General features: G+C 47.4%; 1 protein-coding gene across 1 annotated transcript in view; it reads left to right on the top strand.

Annotated features, from left to right (window-relative positions):
• The window catches only part of SLC6A12 (solute carrier family 6 (neurotransmitter transporter), member 12), a 45,381-nt gene extending 32,579 nt beyond the window's left edge, over positions 1 to 12,802 (top strand). Inside the window, exons 14-17 of the mRNA XM_010287235.1 lie at positions 1,241 to 1,343; positions 7,630 to 7,730; positions 8,814 to 8,984; positions 12,659 to 12,802. Of these exons, the coding sequence (XP_010285537.1) occupies positions 1,241 to 1,343; positions 7,630 to 7,730; positions 8,814 to 8,984; positions 12,659 to 12,802 (519 nt within the window). The remainder of the gene's footprint in view (positions 1 to 1,240; positions 1,344 to 7,629; positions 7,731 to 8,813; positions 8,985 to 12,658) is intronic.
• The last annotated feature ends 1,332 nt before the right edge of the window (positions 12,803 to 14,134 follow it).

The following is a 14,134-nucleotide window of genomic DNA, read 5'->3' as shown; positions in this document are numbered from 1 at the left end:
ATAACGGAGCCTTCCAGAGAGACGGTCCCACAGCCCAGAGAGGCTGCCTGACATACAGCTTTGTGCAAATGCCAGGCCTGACTGATTGCTAAAAAAGAGCTCAGCTGCACAAGCAGAAGCTCTTCTAAGGGCAGTGATCATTGAGTGATCAGAGCAGCAGGAGGGGAGGCTGGGGGTAATGGCGGCACCGTTACCCTGCCTGAGCGAGTGGGGAGCCTGTGATCCCCAGGACCAGAAGCAGCAGAGCTGGGTCGGTACAATGCTACGCGCACGAAGTTTGCCCCGCTCTGCAGCTACGAGCCAAGCACCTCTGTCTGCGTGCTGGTGCACAGGGGGCTGCGCGCAGCCTCCCCCTTGGGCGGGGGTCTTCGCACTCCTCTGTGTTGCCTCCATGTGCTGTGTAGCAGCAGCTAATTCCTGCTAAACCTCTTAGGTACTCCTGAATGATCCTCCAACAGCATCCTGGCTAAGGATTGGCTGAAGGCAGCTCCCACTGTGATTGAGAGCTTTGAGTGGAACTGCGTTAGGGGTTCCCACGGCTTTTGCATGCCCCCTCGCATGGAAACATCTACTCCATCATTGCAGGATGTCATCTCATATGTAATGGGATGAAGGGGTACCTGTTCTGCTATTCTGGCAGTGTCTAGAGCCCTTCAGCACTATTTGAAAGCACCTGCTTGACTTGTATTGGAGGGGCTTTTTCTTTGAGAAAACACATGGAAGTATCAGAGGAGCCATCCACTTACCTGTACAGGCAGCTGATGGCAACTATGCAGGGCTCAGCTTGAAGGCAGAAGCAGCAGGGGAGCCACATGCCTCTGCCGTCACACGGCTTGGACCTTGAGCAATATGTAATCATGGATGCAGCTAAAATGAGGTATATGAATGTCCTGATCCTTGTAATCCCAATTTCTTGGGTGCAAAGTTCTGCACTGCTACATGGTACTTTAAATCATGCTGCAAACTTGCTAACTGATTTAAAACAAGCAAACAAACTGGCTTCTGCTCCTATGGACATAAAAACCAGCCTAGCCCAGAAGTATCATAAAACAGGTATGAAATGCTCTCCTGCTACCAGGCCTGACTGTCTTTTTTGAGACAGAGTGGGGGCAGCCCCAAAAGAAGGATCATCTTCTTCTCCCACCTGTGTTTCTGCCGCTATTCTTCTGCTTGCCTCAGTCATTTTTCCCTTGCATGGAATAGCCCTGCCATGACTCTCTCTTCTCTACCTCTTTGACAGGGTGGGATGTACATCTTCCAGCTCTTTGACTACTATGCTGCCAGCGGCACATGCCTGCTCTTCCTGGCTATTTTTGAAGTCATCTGTGTAGGATGGGTGTATGGTAAGTGGAGGACAAAAACCTGTGTTGCTCTTTCTCAAGGCAAACATGTAGGGTTGAGAAGTGGGACTGGATAGAAAAGATCCTTAGGGGGCAAAGAAATGCTGTAATTTTCCTTCTTTCTTGTCTGCTTTCCACTGTGTTTCCTTGCAACATTTCTTAATTGCTCCACATTTAGAGTAGGAACGGTTTTTCCCTCTGAAGGTTCCTTGTGTTGAGCTACCTTGCTGCTCTTCCCATCTGTTCTTTGAATTAGAAAATCAGCTATAGAGGAGTGACTGCTGTTGTTCTGTCTCTGTTACAATCTGCTTCCATTGCGCCTTTAGTTTAGTCCTGTCAGTTAATTTAACACAAAATGCTGGGATGCAGACTTGCTGTGTGTTACTTCTGTGATGATACACGCTTCCTGTTGGCACGGGCTGTCATGGCACTCCTAAAAGAAATGGGACTGCTTTGGCTCTCAGTGAAGTCTGTAACTAAACTACTCAGGAGCAGGACTGAACTGAGCTCCGTGAACTGTCAGAAAGAAACCAACTGCTTGTTAGCCTGTGCCGTGAGAAGAGTATCCTGTGATATCCTATGGGAGATCTCTTCCCTGCTGAACGGTGCCGGAGCACACAGGCATCTCCCTGAAGCTCATGTCAAGGCTGGTGGTTTTCAGGCAAAGGGTTTAACTGCGTGTGATGCAGAGTCACTGCTCTCTCTCCTTAGCTTCATGGAGCTACAGGAGCTCACTACCTGTAAGGATCGTGCAAAGCTATAGTGGATTCCAGCTTAGACCAAACCCTCGACATCCCACAATCACGCACCTCCTGGCTCCTAGCTACGCCAAGCAGCATGGCCATCCTAACCTAAGGAAAAGAACGCAGGCATGAGCATCATATTGTGTCTCTTTCAATACCCAGGAGTGGATGCTCATGAAAGATTATAATAGCAGAAAAGTTAGCAATGATACTTTCTGTGAGTATTCTTCCAGCTTCTAACAACTTATTATAGAACCATGGAATGGTTTGGTTTGGAAGGGACCTTTAAAGCTCATCTAGTCCACCCCACCAGCCATGGGCAGGGACATCTTCCACTAGATCAGGTTGCTCAAAGCCCTGTCCAACCTGACATTGAACACTTCCAGTAGTGGTGCTTTCACAGCTTCTCTGGGCAACCTGTTCCGGTGTCTCACCGCCCTCATAGCAAAAAATATCTTTCCTATATCCAATCTAAATCTACCATCTTTCAGCTTAAAAGTGTTGCCCCTTGTGCTATCACTACAAGTCCTGGTGAAAAACCACTCTCTGTTTTTCTTACAAGTCCCTTTTATATATAGAAAGGCTGCAACAAGGTCTTCTTGGAGTCTTCTCCAGGATGAACAATGCCAACTCTCTCAGCCTTCTTCACAGGAGAGGTGTTCCAGCCCTCTGTTCGCTTTTGTGGTCCTTCTCTGGACCCAGTCAAACAGGTCCATGTCTTTCTTGTGCGGGGGGTCCCAGAGCCAGATGCAATACTTGGCTTGTTGCTCGGGGATTTCCAGAGACAGAAGTAAAATCTATTTATTTCTCTTCTGTTAATTTTTCCAGTTGACTCAAGTAAACATGTATCATCCACAAAATCCTGCATCAAGGAGCTCCATGGTTGGTCAGGTGTTGTGTGAGGAATCACTCTCTTTTTCTTGTTTTGAATCTGCCACCTGCTAGTTTCATTTGGTGCCACCTTTGTCTTATTTTAGAAGTGACAGTGAACAGTCAGTCCCAGTGTGCTCTGTTTGGTGCTTACAGTTTTATAGAGGTTGCACTGTCTGTAGTGCAGTTGCTGATGAAGGAGTTATCAGTTTGTTCAAATGCTTCATGTACAGCAGGAGCCAACTGCTAGTCTGGATGGGCTCCTGTCCTACTGAAATGGGAGCAAGTCAAGCTGCTTGGGCTTGACCTCAGGGGACTACAAGAGAAGCAGATCTATAAGACAGATTTATTCTAGAGAGATGTCCTGCAAGGGAAGCTCACCTTGGAGCTTGCAATACCAAACCTTGTCCAAATTTTAATTTAGAGTTACTTCTCTAAATTACTGGACTTCTACCCAGTCCCCGTGGGATGTCCAGGGGGATGGAGATTCCCATCCATCTGTGACAGGGCTTTATCATCATGCTCAGTTACATTAAGATGAATTATGCTTTAATGTATAGCAACCTTCTGCCATTTAACGGTCACAAAGACCACGTGCCTTTTCTGACGCCCACGGAGAGGAGTCATGGCAGACAGTGGGCAGCGGGAGAGGTGATGCTGCCCCAGCAGCCCGGAAAGGGGGACAGAACAGCTGGGGACTAAGAAATGGCCCTTTCCCTCACCACCGTGGGTTCATTTGCCCCACTCCAAACAGCGGGATTTTACCCTCTTGATGGTCTGCTTTGCATCTATGGACTGATTCTGGACTGGAATGTAGTCAGAGGGCCAAGGTGGGGCATTGTAGTGGAAAAAAGGTGCCTGGTGCCAATTAATGTTTTTTTCCTTCAGCCTCAGAATTGGCAGGGCTGAGCCTCTTGCTTACACTGTGAAGAATGACAGCGTTTTCGCTAACACAAATATGCGTTCTGAGTTTCCCCTCTCCCAGCACATACACCAACCACCCACCACTTGGCAGCTTCCCTCTGCTGCCAGGCAGCTGCTCTCGCAAAGATCTAAGAATGTCCTTGCGTACTTCTCTCTGCCTGCGAAAGGACTGCCTGGCATCGGACCTGCTGATCACGTTCCCTAGAGGGGAGTGCTGGGGGGTTGGTTTGGGGTTTTTTTCCCCTCTCTCCTCTCTCCCTTCCACTTTGGGACAGGCAGCCCTCATATAAGCATGGGTTTTGGGCACTGGGATTCGTAGCCTGATGTCACCAAAACATGCCACAGGACGATATTTTCCAGGCAGTCACAGCGTGCACATCAGGATTAGCTGTTCCAGGAGAAAGTGAGGGCCTCCGCTGCCTCAGGAGAGCCAGGGCTGAGACCATTAGGACTGTTTACAAAGCTAAAGCAAACTGATGCCAGCAGGTACCGGTGGGTGGCCCTAGGGTGACTCTGTGTTGTGCTGGTATAAATCTTTCTCTTGCTCTCTTGCTTCCACTCAGTGTGGCTACCAGCAGCATCAGCCTCCTTCTGCCCGGATCCTGCCCGTCAGGCTTGCACTGGCTGCGTGCGCTTCACCCGCGCGGATGCACCGGCTCCCGGCAGTCTTACACGCTTATTTATGGACGACACCGGGCCTGCTCTCTGCAGCTGGTACACAAAGGGTGTGCAGGTGTTGCAGTGCCACAACGCCTCTGCTGTTGGCATTTTGTGCAGGCTTGGCGCAGGTGTTGGTGCTGCAGGTTTGGGACAGGGAGGGAGCAGATACAAGCTCAGCACTATGGCATAGAGGTGGGATCATCACCTATTGAAATCCTGTGGGTTAAGTTTGATATAGATGAAAGCAAATAAATGCAGCTTGGGAGAAAAGATTTAAAAGGGAGGGCTTTTTCATAGATTCCAAACTAGCAGATCTGTGAAACTCACTGTTTCTGGTTATTGTAAAAATAAAATCTCTGTCCCTTTCGGTTTGGATATCACTTGCAGTTGTTATAAGCTACATAAAATGAGAAGGGGTCCATAAGGACAAGACTTAAGGATGTAAGCAAATTTCTAGTTGGGTTCTTGTGGAATGTATTCCCATGAATTTAGCAAAATTAAGTAATTTGTCAGAAAATCATGCAACAGCTTTGAAGGTACATGGGATTGGTCAGCACAAGAGAAGTGGTACAAGCGTGCATGGATAACTGCCCTATGCCTGCATACCATCTTCCTTGACTTAGGATATTAGGGATAACAGCAAACATTTTTGTTCATTCCAACAAAAATCTCTTTGGGGAAATCTTTATGGCTTTCTCTGCAGGAGCTTTATCTAATCCTTTTAATGTACTGGGAAGGAAGGAGGACTGCACGTGTCCCCCAGCTTCTAATTTGCTCAAAAAGCCAATGTTGAGTGATTGAACTGATGGCTTCTTAAGCCTGTGAAATGTAGAACATGTAAAACCTCCTGTTCGTATACTCTCTGAGGACATTCATGTCAGGTCCCGTTGTGTTTCATCATGTCACCTACTGACTGCCACAGTGGTCATGGAAATGCGGGACCTGATGGTGGTACTACAGAGAATAGGGATAAGGACAGATGGAGGCACACCGTAACCAACATCCTAAGTTTTGGGTTGTTTCCATGGTGGAGGATGGATGACTATTGTGTCTTTCTTTTTGTTTGGCGTCTTTATATTTCTTTAATTGCTATGTCTCTTCCACTAGATCCTAGATCCAAATTTGTGGTGAAAATTTGGCTTCCACAAAGTTGTATTACAAATTAATTTATCTGTCATATATCTGACATCATGGTGTGTTTCTGTGGAAACACTGTATGGTGTAAGGGACTGCACTATGCTCATATTCTGAACTGCAAGTTGCATCATTTATATCTTTTTTTTTTTCACCCTGTGGAAGATTTTAGCTTTTTGGCAAAATAATTTTTTTTTACCATCTCCCTTTCATCCCCAGTATATTTTCAGAAATGTGGTCTGAAGCCTCATGATATTTACAGCTTGGAAGTTTTAGGGTTCTGTTCTCTGGTGTAGGCTGGGCTCCCACACAAGACTGTGTGTCCCTTGATATGCCACAGCTTGTCTTTGCTTGAGGCTACTTGTTCAGTTGCCAACTCAAGATGGGAACCATGAGGTGTTCAAAGAACCTGCCCCCCTAGCCTAAATACTTCAAAAAGCTGGGTTTAAAAGAGCTTTCCTGCAAACATTAGTCATGGGATATAGACAATAATGCAAAGAATTACAAAAAAGAAAAGCACACATAATGTGCTTTTGTAGAATTAATATATTTAAAGGAAACTTAATACGGGAATTTAATTCTAAGACATAAAAAACGCAAACCAAATTAAAACTCACCAAACCCCAAATACTCACTAGTGTGGCCAGTCCTCTAGGCATATATTTTTCCCAGCCCAGGTTTCTCATGTTAAGATGCAAAGAAGCAAGGTCGGTCTCATCATGCTTGCATGTGGAAACTGTGGTATGACCTTGAGTTCACAGTGAGATGAAAACCCCTCAAGGTAGAGCCCTTCTTCATTAGCTAAGCACTGTGATTAAACTTAAATAAGACAAATATGGTATTATTTTATCCCAGAGGTGCTTAATTGGTAACCCTTTCTATGCACAGTCTAGCTCCATTTTTTTGTCTAATATTTTTACTCTATTTTACCTGAGGCAGTCTGATATAATACCTCTGGTTAGCTCTAGTTAGGAAGAAGTTAGGGCGTCTTATGAATGACACTCTGATTCTTACTCATTTTACATCTCTTTTTGGCCAACATGGGGCTCTTGTTCCTTGAAGACATCCTGGAGCTTACTATGAGGTCTGCTGAAGTCCATCTGCATTATGCTGTCTCCTCTATATACCATTGCAAACATTTCCTGTTTGTGTCTTGTCTTGGGAAGAGTCAATGGATAGGGTCTGGCCAGTGGCAGGACTTTTAGATGCTCTTCAGAGGTATATCCCACTCTGGTGCACCATGAGATTCAGGTGGGTGCTGCATACTGTGGATAACATAATCTAGTAAGTGAAAGTAATGAGAGAAGAAGATCAGGCACCCACAGGACAGCTCCCACTTGCAGATGGAAGATTTGGTTTCCAGCAGAGATTGGATTGCCAGGTCTTCTGGGTTTATGTCACAAATAAAACATTCTGTGGAAAGCAGGCTCTTGATGATAGGGGAAATGGCCAAGTGGGGATTCTTGACATGAGTTCCCTGGTGTGCCGTTGTAGTTACAAAGAGAGGGTTTTGTTCGGTGTTCCCCACTCTCTTTGTTCCTTTTAGCGCTCTGGGCTCACACAATCCCATGTGCTCAACCTGAAAGAGCACATTTCCCTTGCTGACCTATAAACCAGGCACCCCTCCTTGCCCTGTGCTGGTCCTTACCGGCTCTGAGTGGACTGTATCCTCTCACTTACAGCTGCTGCTGTCTGTGGGACAGGGCTTTTCTTCTATGTCAAGCTTTCTGATAACTTATGGCTGAAGTTAAAAACCTCTATCTGTATTCAGCCACAGATGGGCCTTTTCGATGCCAGAAAAGCCCGTTACCTGCTGCTATATTATTTTAGGATAGCTGTGTTTTTGACAGGAGTAAACACTGAGAATAAAGAAAGTTGGGATCTGATGCAAATAGTGGTTCAAAGAAACAACAGTGATCTGACCTCTGACTTTGTCTCTGTGCTGCCTGGTGGCCAAGGTGCCAACCGCTTCTATGACAACATTGAGGACATGATTGGTTTCCGGCCGTGGCCCTTGATCAAGATATGCTGGCTGGTGTTCACCCCGGGTCTGTGCTCGGTAAGTGCAATTACGACAACATGGCATATTATTCTGGGTCCCTGGGCTCTCAGTAGAAAAGGTTGATTTGTCTTCAAGGTGCTGAAGTAATTTTTTCAAGCTGCTATGGAGAAGCAGAAGCTTGTCCATAGCTGAGGTGGCAATTTATTTCCTTTGTAAAGCCTTGTCTTTTGCCTGGAAAATTAATTCAGCCTGAAAAGCCACTTGTTTACTGTGAAGGCAAAGGGAAATGTATCCTCAAAGTCTGGAAAGGTTTGGTCAAATTACTTTTGAATAGAAGACCAGTGAGAATGACCCTGTTCTGAAATATTTGCTTCAGCCTGTGCTCCTGTGATCTCCCGTGGCTTGGAAATATCGCTCTATGCCCATTTGCTTTCTATGTTATTAAATCTCTTTTAAAACTTCTGTGACAACTGTGTTTAAAGAAAATGCATCCTAAGTCAGGCAAGTTCTTGCCTGTTTTGAGTTTATGTCTAATCTTGCTCCACTGACTTCTACATGATTTCTGACTCAAATGCTGCTCCCACATCTGATATTGAGAGTTGTTTTCTTTGACCTCAGTGGGAACACAGATGGGATCTATGCCTACAGCTTACAAAAGATTTCTGGTCCCTTGTCCTTGGGCTCTAGCAGGAGTTGAATGTCAGGGAAATTTTCAAAGCAAGCCTGATCCAGCCCAAATCATCTGAGAGCTCTGTGGCTAGAAAGCCTCAAGAAGGGTAAATCTGTGACCATGTGGCATTTCTGGAGGGGTTCTGCCAGGGACAACAACAATTCCTGACTTTGATATGAATAAATTGCTGTCTCAATGTTGCTGGACCCTCAAAGCTGCTGCTAACTTTGGTTAGGTTGGACCCTCAGGAATCCTGAAGGCTTTACACTGTGGAGAAGCCTGGTCCGGGATCTGAGATAACTCCTTGTGCGGTCAGCATGCACCAAGCTCTGCCTTGCTGCAGCTAGCGAGGTCCATGCTAGTTCATGCAAGACAGCACACTCATTGCTGCCCAGCTTGTGCCTGCAGGGTGGCCAGGCTGCCCGGCTTTGCTGCTCCCTTTGCTCTGAACTATGTCTGTGTTTTCTCAGGCTGTCTTCCTGTTTTCCCTGATCAAGTATACGCCCTTGAAATACAACAATTCCTACGTGTACCCGCCCTGGGGCTATGTGGTGGGCTGGCTGATGGCACTCTCCTCCATGGTCTGCATTCCTCTCTACGCCATCTTCATCCTCCTGAGAACCAAAGGACCCCTGAAGCAGGTACTGGGATTGTGGTCACTGAGCAAGTTGCTGCTGCTTCCACCAGACGGCTCAAAGGCAGGGCCCCAGGGAAGATGTACATGGCACATTTCTCCTCTGAGAAGGCAAGGGGGGTGAGGGTGGCCCTTCCCCAGAATGCCCTGTAGCTCTTGCTGGCAATTTGGAGGGCTTGGAGAGTCTCAGCACAGCTTCCAGGGCGATCATCAAAAGTCCAGATTCTTCCATGAGACCTTGCACCACTGTGCTCGGTGCAATATGTAGACATATGTGGAGCGTCTCTAACACTGGCTCCACTGGATGGCAGAGGACCCCCTCAGTGTGGGCTACCCAAGGCCACAGGCTGGTTGGCTTGGTTTATTGTTCAGGTGGTCCTGCTGACCATGTAATTAAGTAAAGATGGCATGCTATCACTTTTGCCTCCTCTTCTGTTACTGATTGGTGCCAGTGCAAAACCAGGATCTGTTTTTCCTTCCTTCTTGTCCCTTGCCCCTGCTCCCCTTTTAGTCCTGGGTCAGGAATGTTATTTCCTCTGAAGAGATTACACATGGTTATTAAAGAGGACATGCTCACAGAGCTGTAAAGGTCTGCCCTGTGCCATGCCCAAGCCTGTCCTCTTTCACTATAAACACCTTGTCCTAGGAAGAACTGTGTCTAGGAAGATGAAAGAGTTAGGTCTTTTCACCCTGGAGAAGAGAAGACTGAGGAGGAATTTCCTCACAGTATTCCAGTACTTAAAGGGCAGCTACAAAGAGGGTGGAGGCTCTCTTTTCACAAGGAGCCACAAGGAGAAGACAAGGGTACAAGTTGCTCCAGAAGAGGTTTCATCTCATCATAAGAAAGGAATTTTTACAGTGAGAACAATCACTCACTGGAACAACCTCTTCAGGGATGTGGTGGAGTCCCCAGTGCTGGGGGATTTCAAGACGTGATTGGGCAGCGTGCTAGGTTCCCTTTCCCATGAAAGGTTGGACCAGATGATCTTTTGAGGTCCCTTCCAACCTGGGCTATTCTATGATTCTATCAGATGGTGGCATAGATATGACACCTCACCTGATGCATGAAGAAAGACCTGAGTGGTGTACAGTGCATATAAATTTCTGCACAGTTTCTCTTCAGGTCCTTCCCCATCCTCACTGACTGCAGGCTTGACTGCAACTGGTTGGGGAGGGGGAGCAGCTGAACAGGGGATGGGAGCATCCCTGTTGCTGTGGTGTAGGTGTGACAGTCATATTGTGGGGTCATGAGGAGGAGGACCCTGCACTGCCAACACAGCAAGGAACGGACTGGGTGCAGCATGTCCTCGTTGGCTCTGCTGCCTCAGGAAAGGTGAATCTGTGCCCATGGGGCTCTTATTTACTGGCTGAGAGATGTGACTTAATAGGGAGTGACAAGAGTTGTGGCAGAGCTGGCTAATGCCCATCTTAGGCTCCGGAGAAGATACAGTGCAACGCCCAGATGGGAATGGTACTGACGAAAGTCTTCAGTGAAACAGTGAGGGGGCATAAGCTGTTCAGGCAAGGAGGTGGAGGAAAAGTACAATGCTGTGAAATAGTTCCTGTTTAGCTGCCTTTGGCCCTCGGGCCTTCCAGTTGCCGTTGGTGGCCATGAAGAGATGACAAGGTTGGGAGGGAGCTGGGAGCTGTACACCTCGCAGTGTGAGAAACTCCAGGTGCATCTTGTGCCAGGGTGCTGTGAGATGATTTGCTCCAAGTTCAGATCTTGAGTCCTGCCTCTTACAGCCCTCACCTGTGCTCCAGACCATTTAAGAGTAATGCATCTGTCCATTCCCGTGGCCGGTTTGAAGAGTTTGACTGCGTGGCTGACAACATGCCTGACTGCCCACAGCTTAGAGGTTTCATATGTCTAAATGAGGACTTGAAGCTGTCAGTGAAGTAATTGCCCAAATGTCCTGCCTGCTAAACAAGCAGTATTTCTCACCTGTGGCAGTGCTTTGAGCCCTTGGACTGAAATGCTGCTGTGAGTAGTGTTAATGCTTATTTTACAGCACATCCGAGGAATTGATTTGGCTAATTTCATGTTGAGGGTTTTTCTGTTTTCCCTGGTTTAAATGAGACTTGTTGTAATTTCCAGGGACTTCTCAGTTATATTAGTATGAATAAACTTTCAAGGATGTGGTTTAGGCATGTAGGGAGGAATCGGCTGCTAAGCCTGGGTTGATTCAGGGAACAATCAAAGCCAACCACACGATACCTCCTGGAATACTTGGTCCTGTTTTGAAAACAGATTTTCTCAAAATATACCTGTTCCTTTTTTCCAGTTACACCCCAGAAATCTAGTGAATTAATTTCCTGACACAGATGCTTCCAGGAATGGTGCCTTTCAACTGAATATTGCAAACCATTCACTGAAAGCAAGTTTGTAATTGGTACTTATGATTAGTCACTGCAACAAACTGATTCCTCTTGTTACACTTGACTGATGAAGAAACGCAAATGTTGTTTCCTAATGTGTCTGATTAAGACAGCTCAAGCTCCGAAGACTGAAAACTCACAATGAACTGCTCACAGAGCAGCTGCAGGCCAAGGCTGATTTCAGAAATCATGGGGCAAATAGTTTTGAATAAATGAGCAAAATCCAGGATTCTGGCAGGCACTTCACAAGGAGTGGAAGCATGGAAATTAATCCAGTGAGTCATGGATGAACTGCCTGCTCTGCTTGTGATGCACTCTGTAAGGGAGGAGCGTGCACTGGCCTGAACAGCTTATGATGGCAAAAGTTAGTAACTGTGAAAGTTGGTTTTCAGCAGGGAAATGATTTGTTGGCCCATGGAGCCAGGCAGGTGGCTGCAGGACATTGCATGTTACTTGGTTTTGGGAGGAGATCAGGTGATCTGAGGAAAGTGTGTGGCACCAGAGGGGCTTCAAAAATGGGATGAGAAAGACCAGAAATTCACAGCAGCTGTCTCTGCGGGCCAGCACCTTTTGCCCAAATAACTCCAAGTTCTTAGCATTTTTTAAGAATAAACTCCCTACAGCTGACACAACACAAACGTACGTGTGTGTGGAACAGCCTGCAGCACCCTGGGTTGCAGAGGACAGAGAGAGCTAAGGGCAGGCAGCTGCCCCACAACTCCTGCCTGCACCGTCGTGGTCTGGCTGGAAGAGGGGAGCTGGTATGACCTGCTGGTATGGGCAGGAACCAGTCTGCGGAGGGACTGCTTTAACAGGGAAGTGCCACTGAGGTAGGTATCACCTGCCATCCTGTTTTGGACCATAGCAGGAGATGCCCAGCAATTTCTAATAGTCAGACCATTTGGAAGGCTCCACAGCTCCCACCAAAGTCAGCGGGAAGCACGGCTACTTGGCATACGGAAAAAAAGAGGGCTTTATGGTGTTTTTCCCATGGACACAGAAAATGTCTGTGAGGCTAATCCCTAGCATCCTTCCTCCCCAAAACATGTCTGTGAGGAGCCCTGTACATTGGGTTGTCAATCCATGGCCTGGGTTTGAGCCCAGAGGTGGAGTAATTGTCACCGAGAGCAGTTAGAAGAACCTGCTCTCCTTCCTCTCCCTTTCACAGCCGTTTGGCAGGAGAGGAGCAGGGAGCTGGGAGCATTAGCTCTCTAGATGCCTTTGCCCCCAGCAATGGCTGTGGATCACTATTGGGTGCCAGTTTGTTTATCAACTTAATTAACAGAGACTTCCTCTCCGCAGCGGCTAACGCAGCTCATTTCCCCAGCGGAGGATCTGCCGCAGCCGAAGAAGCATGTGGCGGGGCTGTCCGAGCTGAAGCGCAAGGAACGGTCCCCTCCACTCCAAGAGGTGCTCAGCATCACAGAGAGAGAAACCCACTTCTAAGGATGTCTCCTCCATACCCTAGACTGATTTGCTCTCTCCTTCCTGAAGTGGTTTCTTTTCTCTCCTGGGCTCTTCCCTTCTCTCCTTCACGTCTGAGACGAAGCATCCAGGACACCCTCTCCTTCCAGCCAGCTGGTTGCACCCACCAGGGACAGCATTTCTTCTGACACCCTGGAGACAACTCTCCCTGTCAGCAGCCAGGGAGAGAGCAAGAGGCTTTTGTCAGCAGTGTCCTCCAGTACTGACACTGGTGGGGAAAAGAAAAACAATATATTATCAAAAAAAAGAGAAAAGAACAAAAAGAAAGCAGTCATGTTGAGAGGAGGAAAGGAAATCACAGTGGTGAGAGAGAGCAGAGAATAAAGGTGTGCAGGAGCAAAGTCAGGGATGCAAAGGCACAAAACGATGGGGCGTTAGCGCAGGGAATAACTAAGTTGGTTCAGAAGTACATAGGAAGCTGCAGGATGACAAAGGGAAGTGCATTGCTAGGTCACCTACGTACGAGGGAGAGGGAGCCAGGAACATATCAGAGGCAATGATGAAAGGAGGCTGCTGCGCGTTAGTAGTTACAGCTTCTGTTGTCACTGAAAGGGAAGAGAGTGACAGGTTGCTCGAGGCAATCATAGTTATTGATGACGGATCTCAAGGCAGTCACAGGCTGGAAACGGGGTGAGGAACAACTATCCAGGGCACTCACTCGTGGTCAGAACTACACGGCCCAGTGCAAATGCATCCGAGAGTGAAACAACTGGATATTTGACAATTCTTTCAGAAAATTCATGGAGTGCAGGAAAAGTCCCAGAGCAGTTGGTAAAAAAAATGAGCTGCAGCACAGCAGGGAGAAATGAGACCCTGGGGACTGCACGCCCACAAATTTAACTGCACTGCTGGGGCATTTTTTAGAGGGATTAATGAAGGAGTTGATGGGCCTGATTCTGTGCTGCAGAGTAGCTTTGGGGCAAGGGTGGGAGAAGGATTGTGCTCCCTTGGCTTTGCTGCAGATGATTGCTCAGGGGATAAGGAAGACATAATTGGGCGCAATAATCATAAGCTCAGGCAAGATAAAGCAATAATTAATAGGTAAGATTGGAAGCAGGTTGTACCAATTTAAAGGTCTCTCATTGCCAGGGTAGTCGTGAATGTGAGGCGATGGCTGGAAGGCATTGCGCTCGGATGCGGCGTTTGGTGCGGTGCCAGAGAGCTCTGTCCTGTGGAGGCTGGGGCTGTAAGACGCCCTGCCAAAACCTGCTTGAACACCTCTCAGAACTTCACAGATAAAACCACAGCAAAAGCCAGTGGCAGGAACCCCTCAGGAGCTTTGCTGTGGTCGGG

Source organism: Phaethon lepturus, unplaced genomic scaffold (assembly GCF_000687285.1).
Source record: "Phaethon lepturus isolate BGI_N335 unplaced genomic scaffold, ASM68728v1 scaffold8935, whole genome shotgun sequence".
Taxonomy (NCBI): domain Eukaryota; kingdom Metazoa; phylum Chordata; class Aves; order Phaethontiformes; family Phaethontidae; genus Phaethon; species Phaethon lepturus.
The sequence above is the reverse complement of the archived record's forward strand: the minus strand, read 5'-3'. Positions and strand labels throughout refer to the sequence as shown.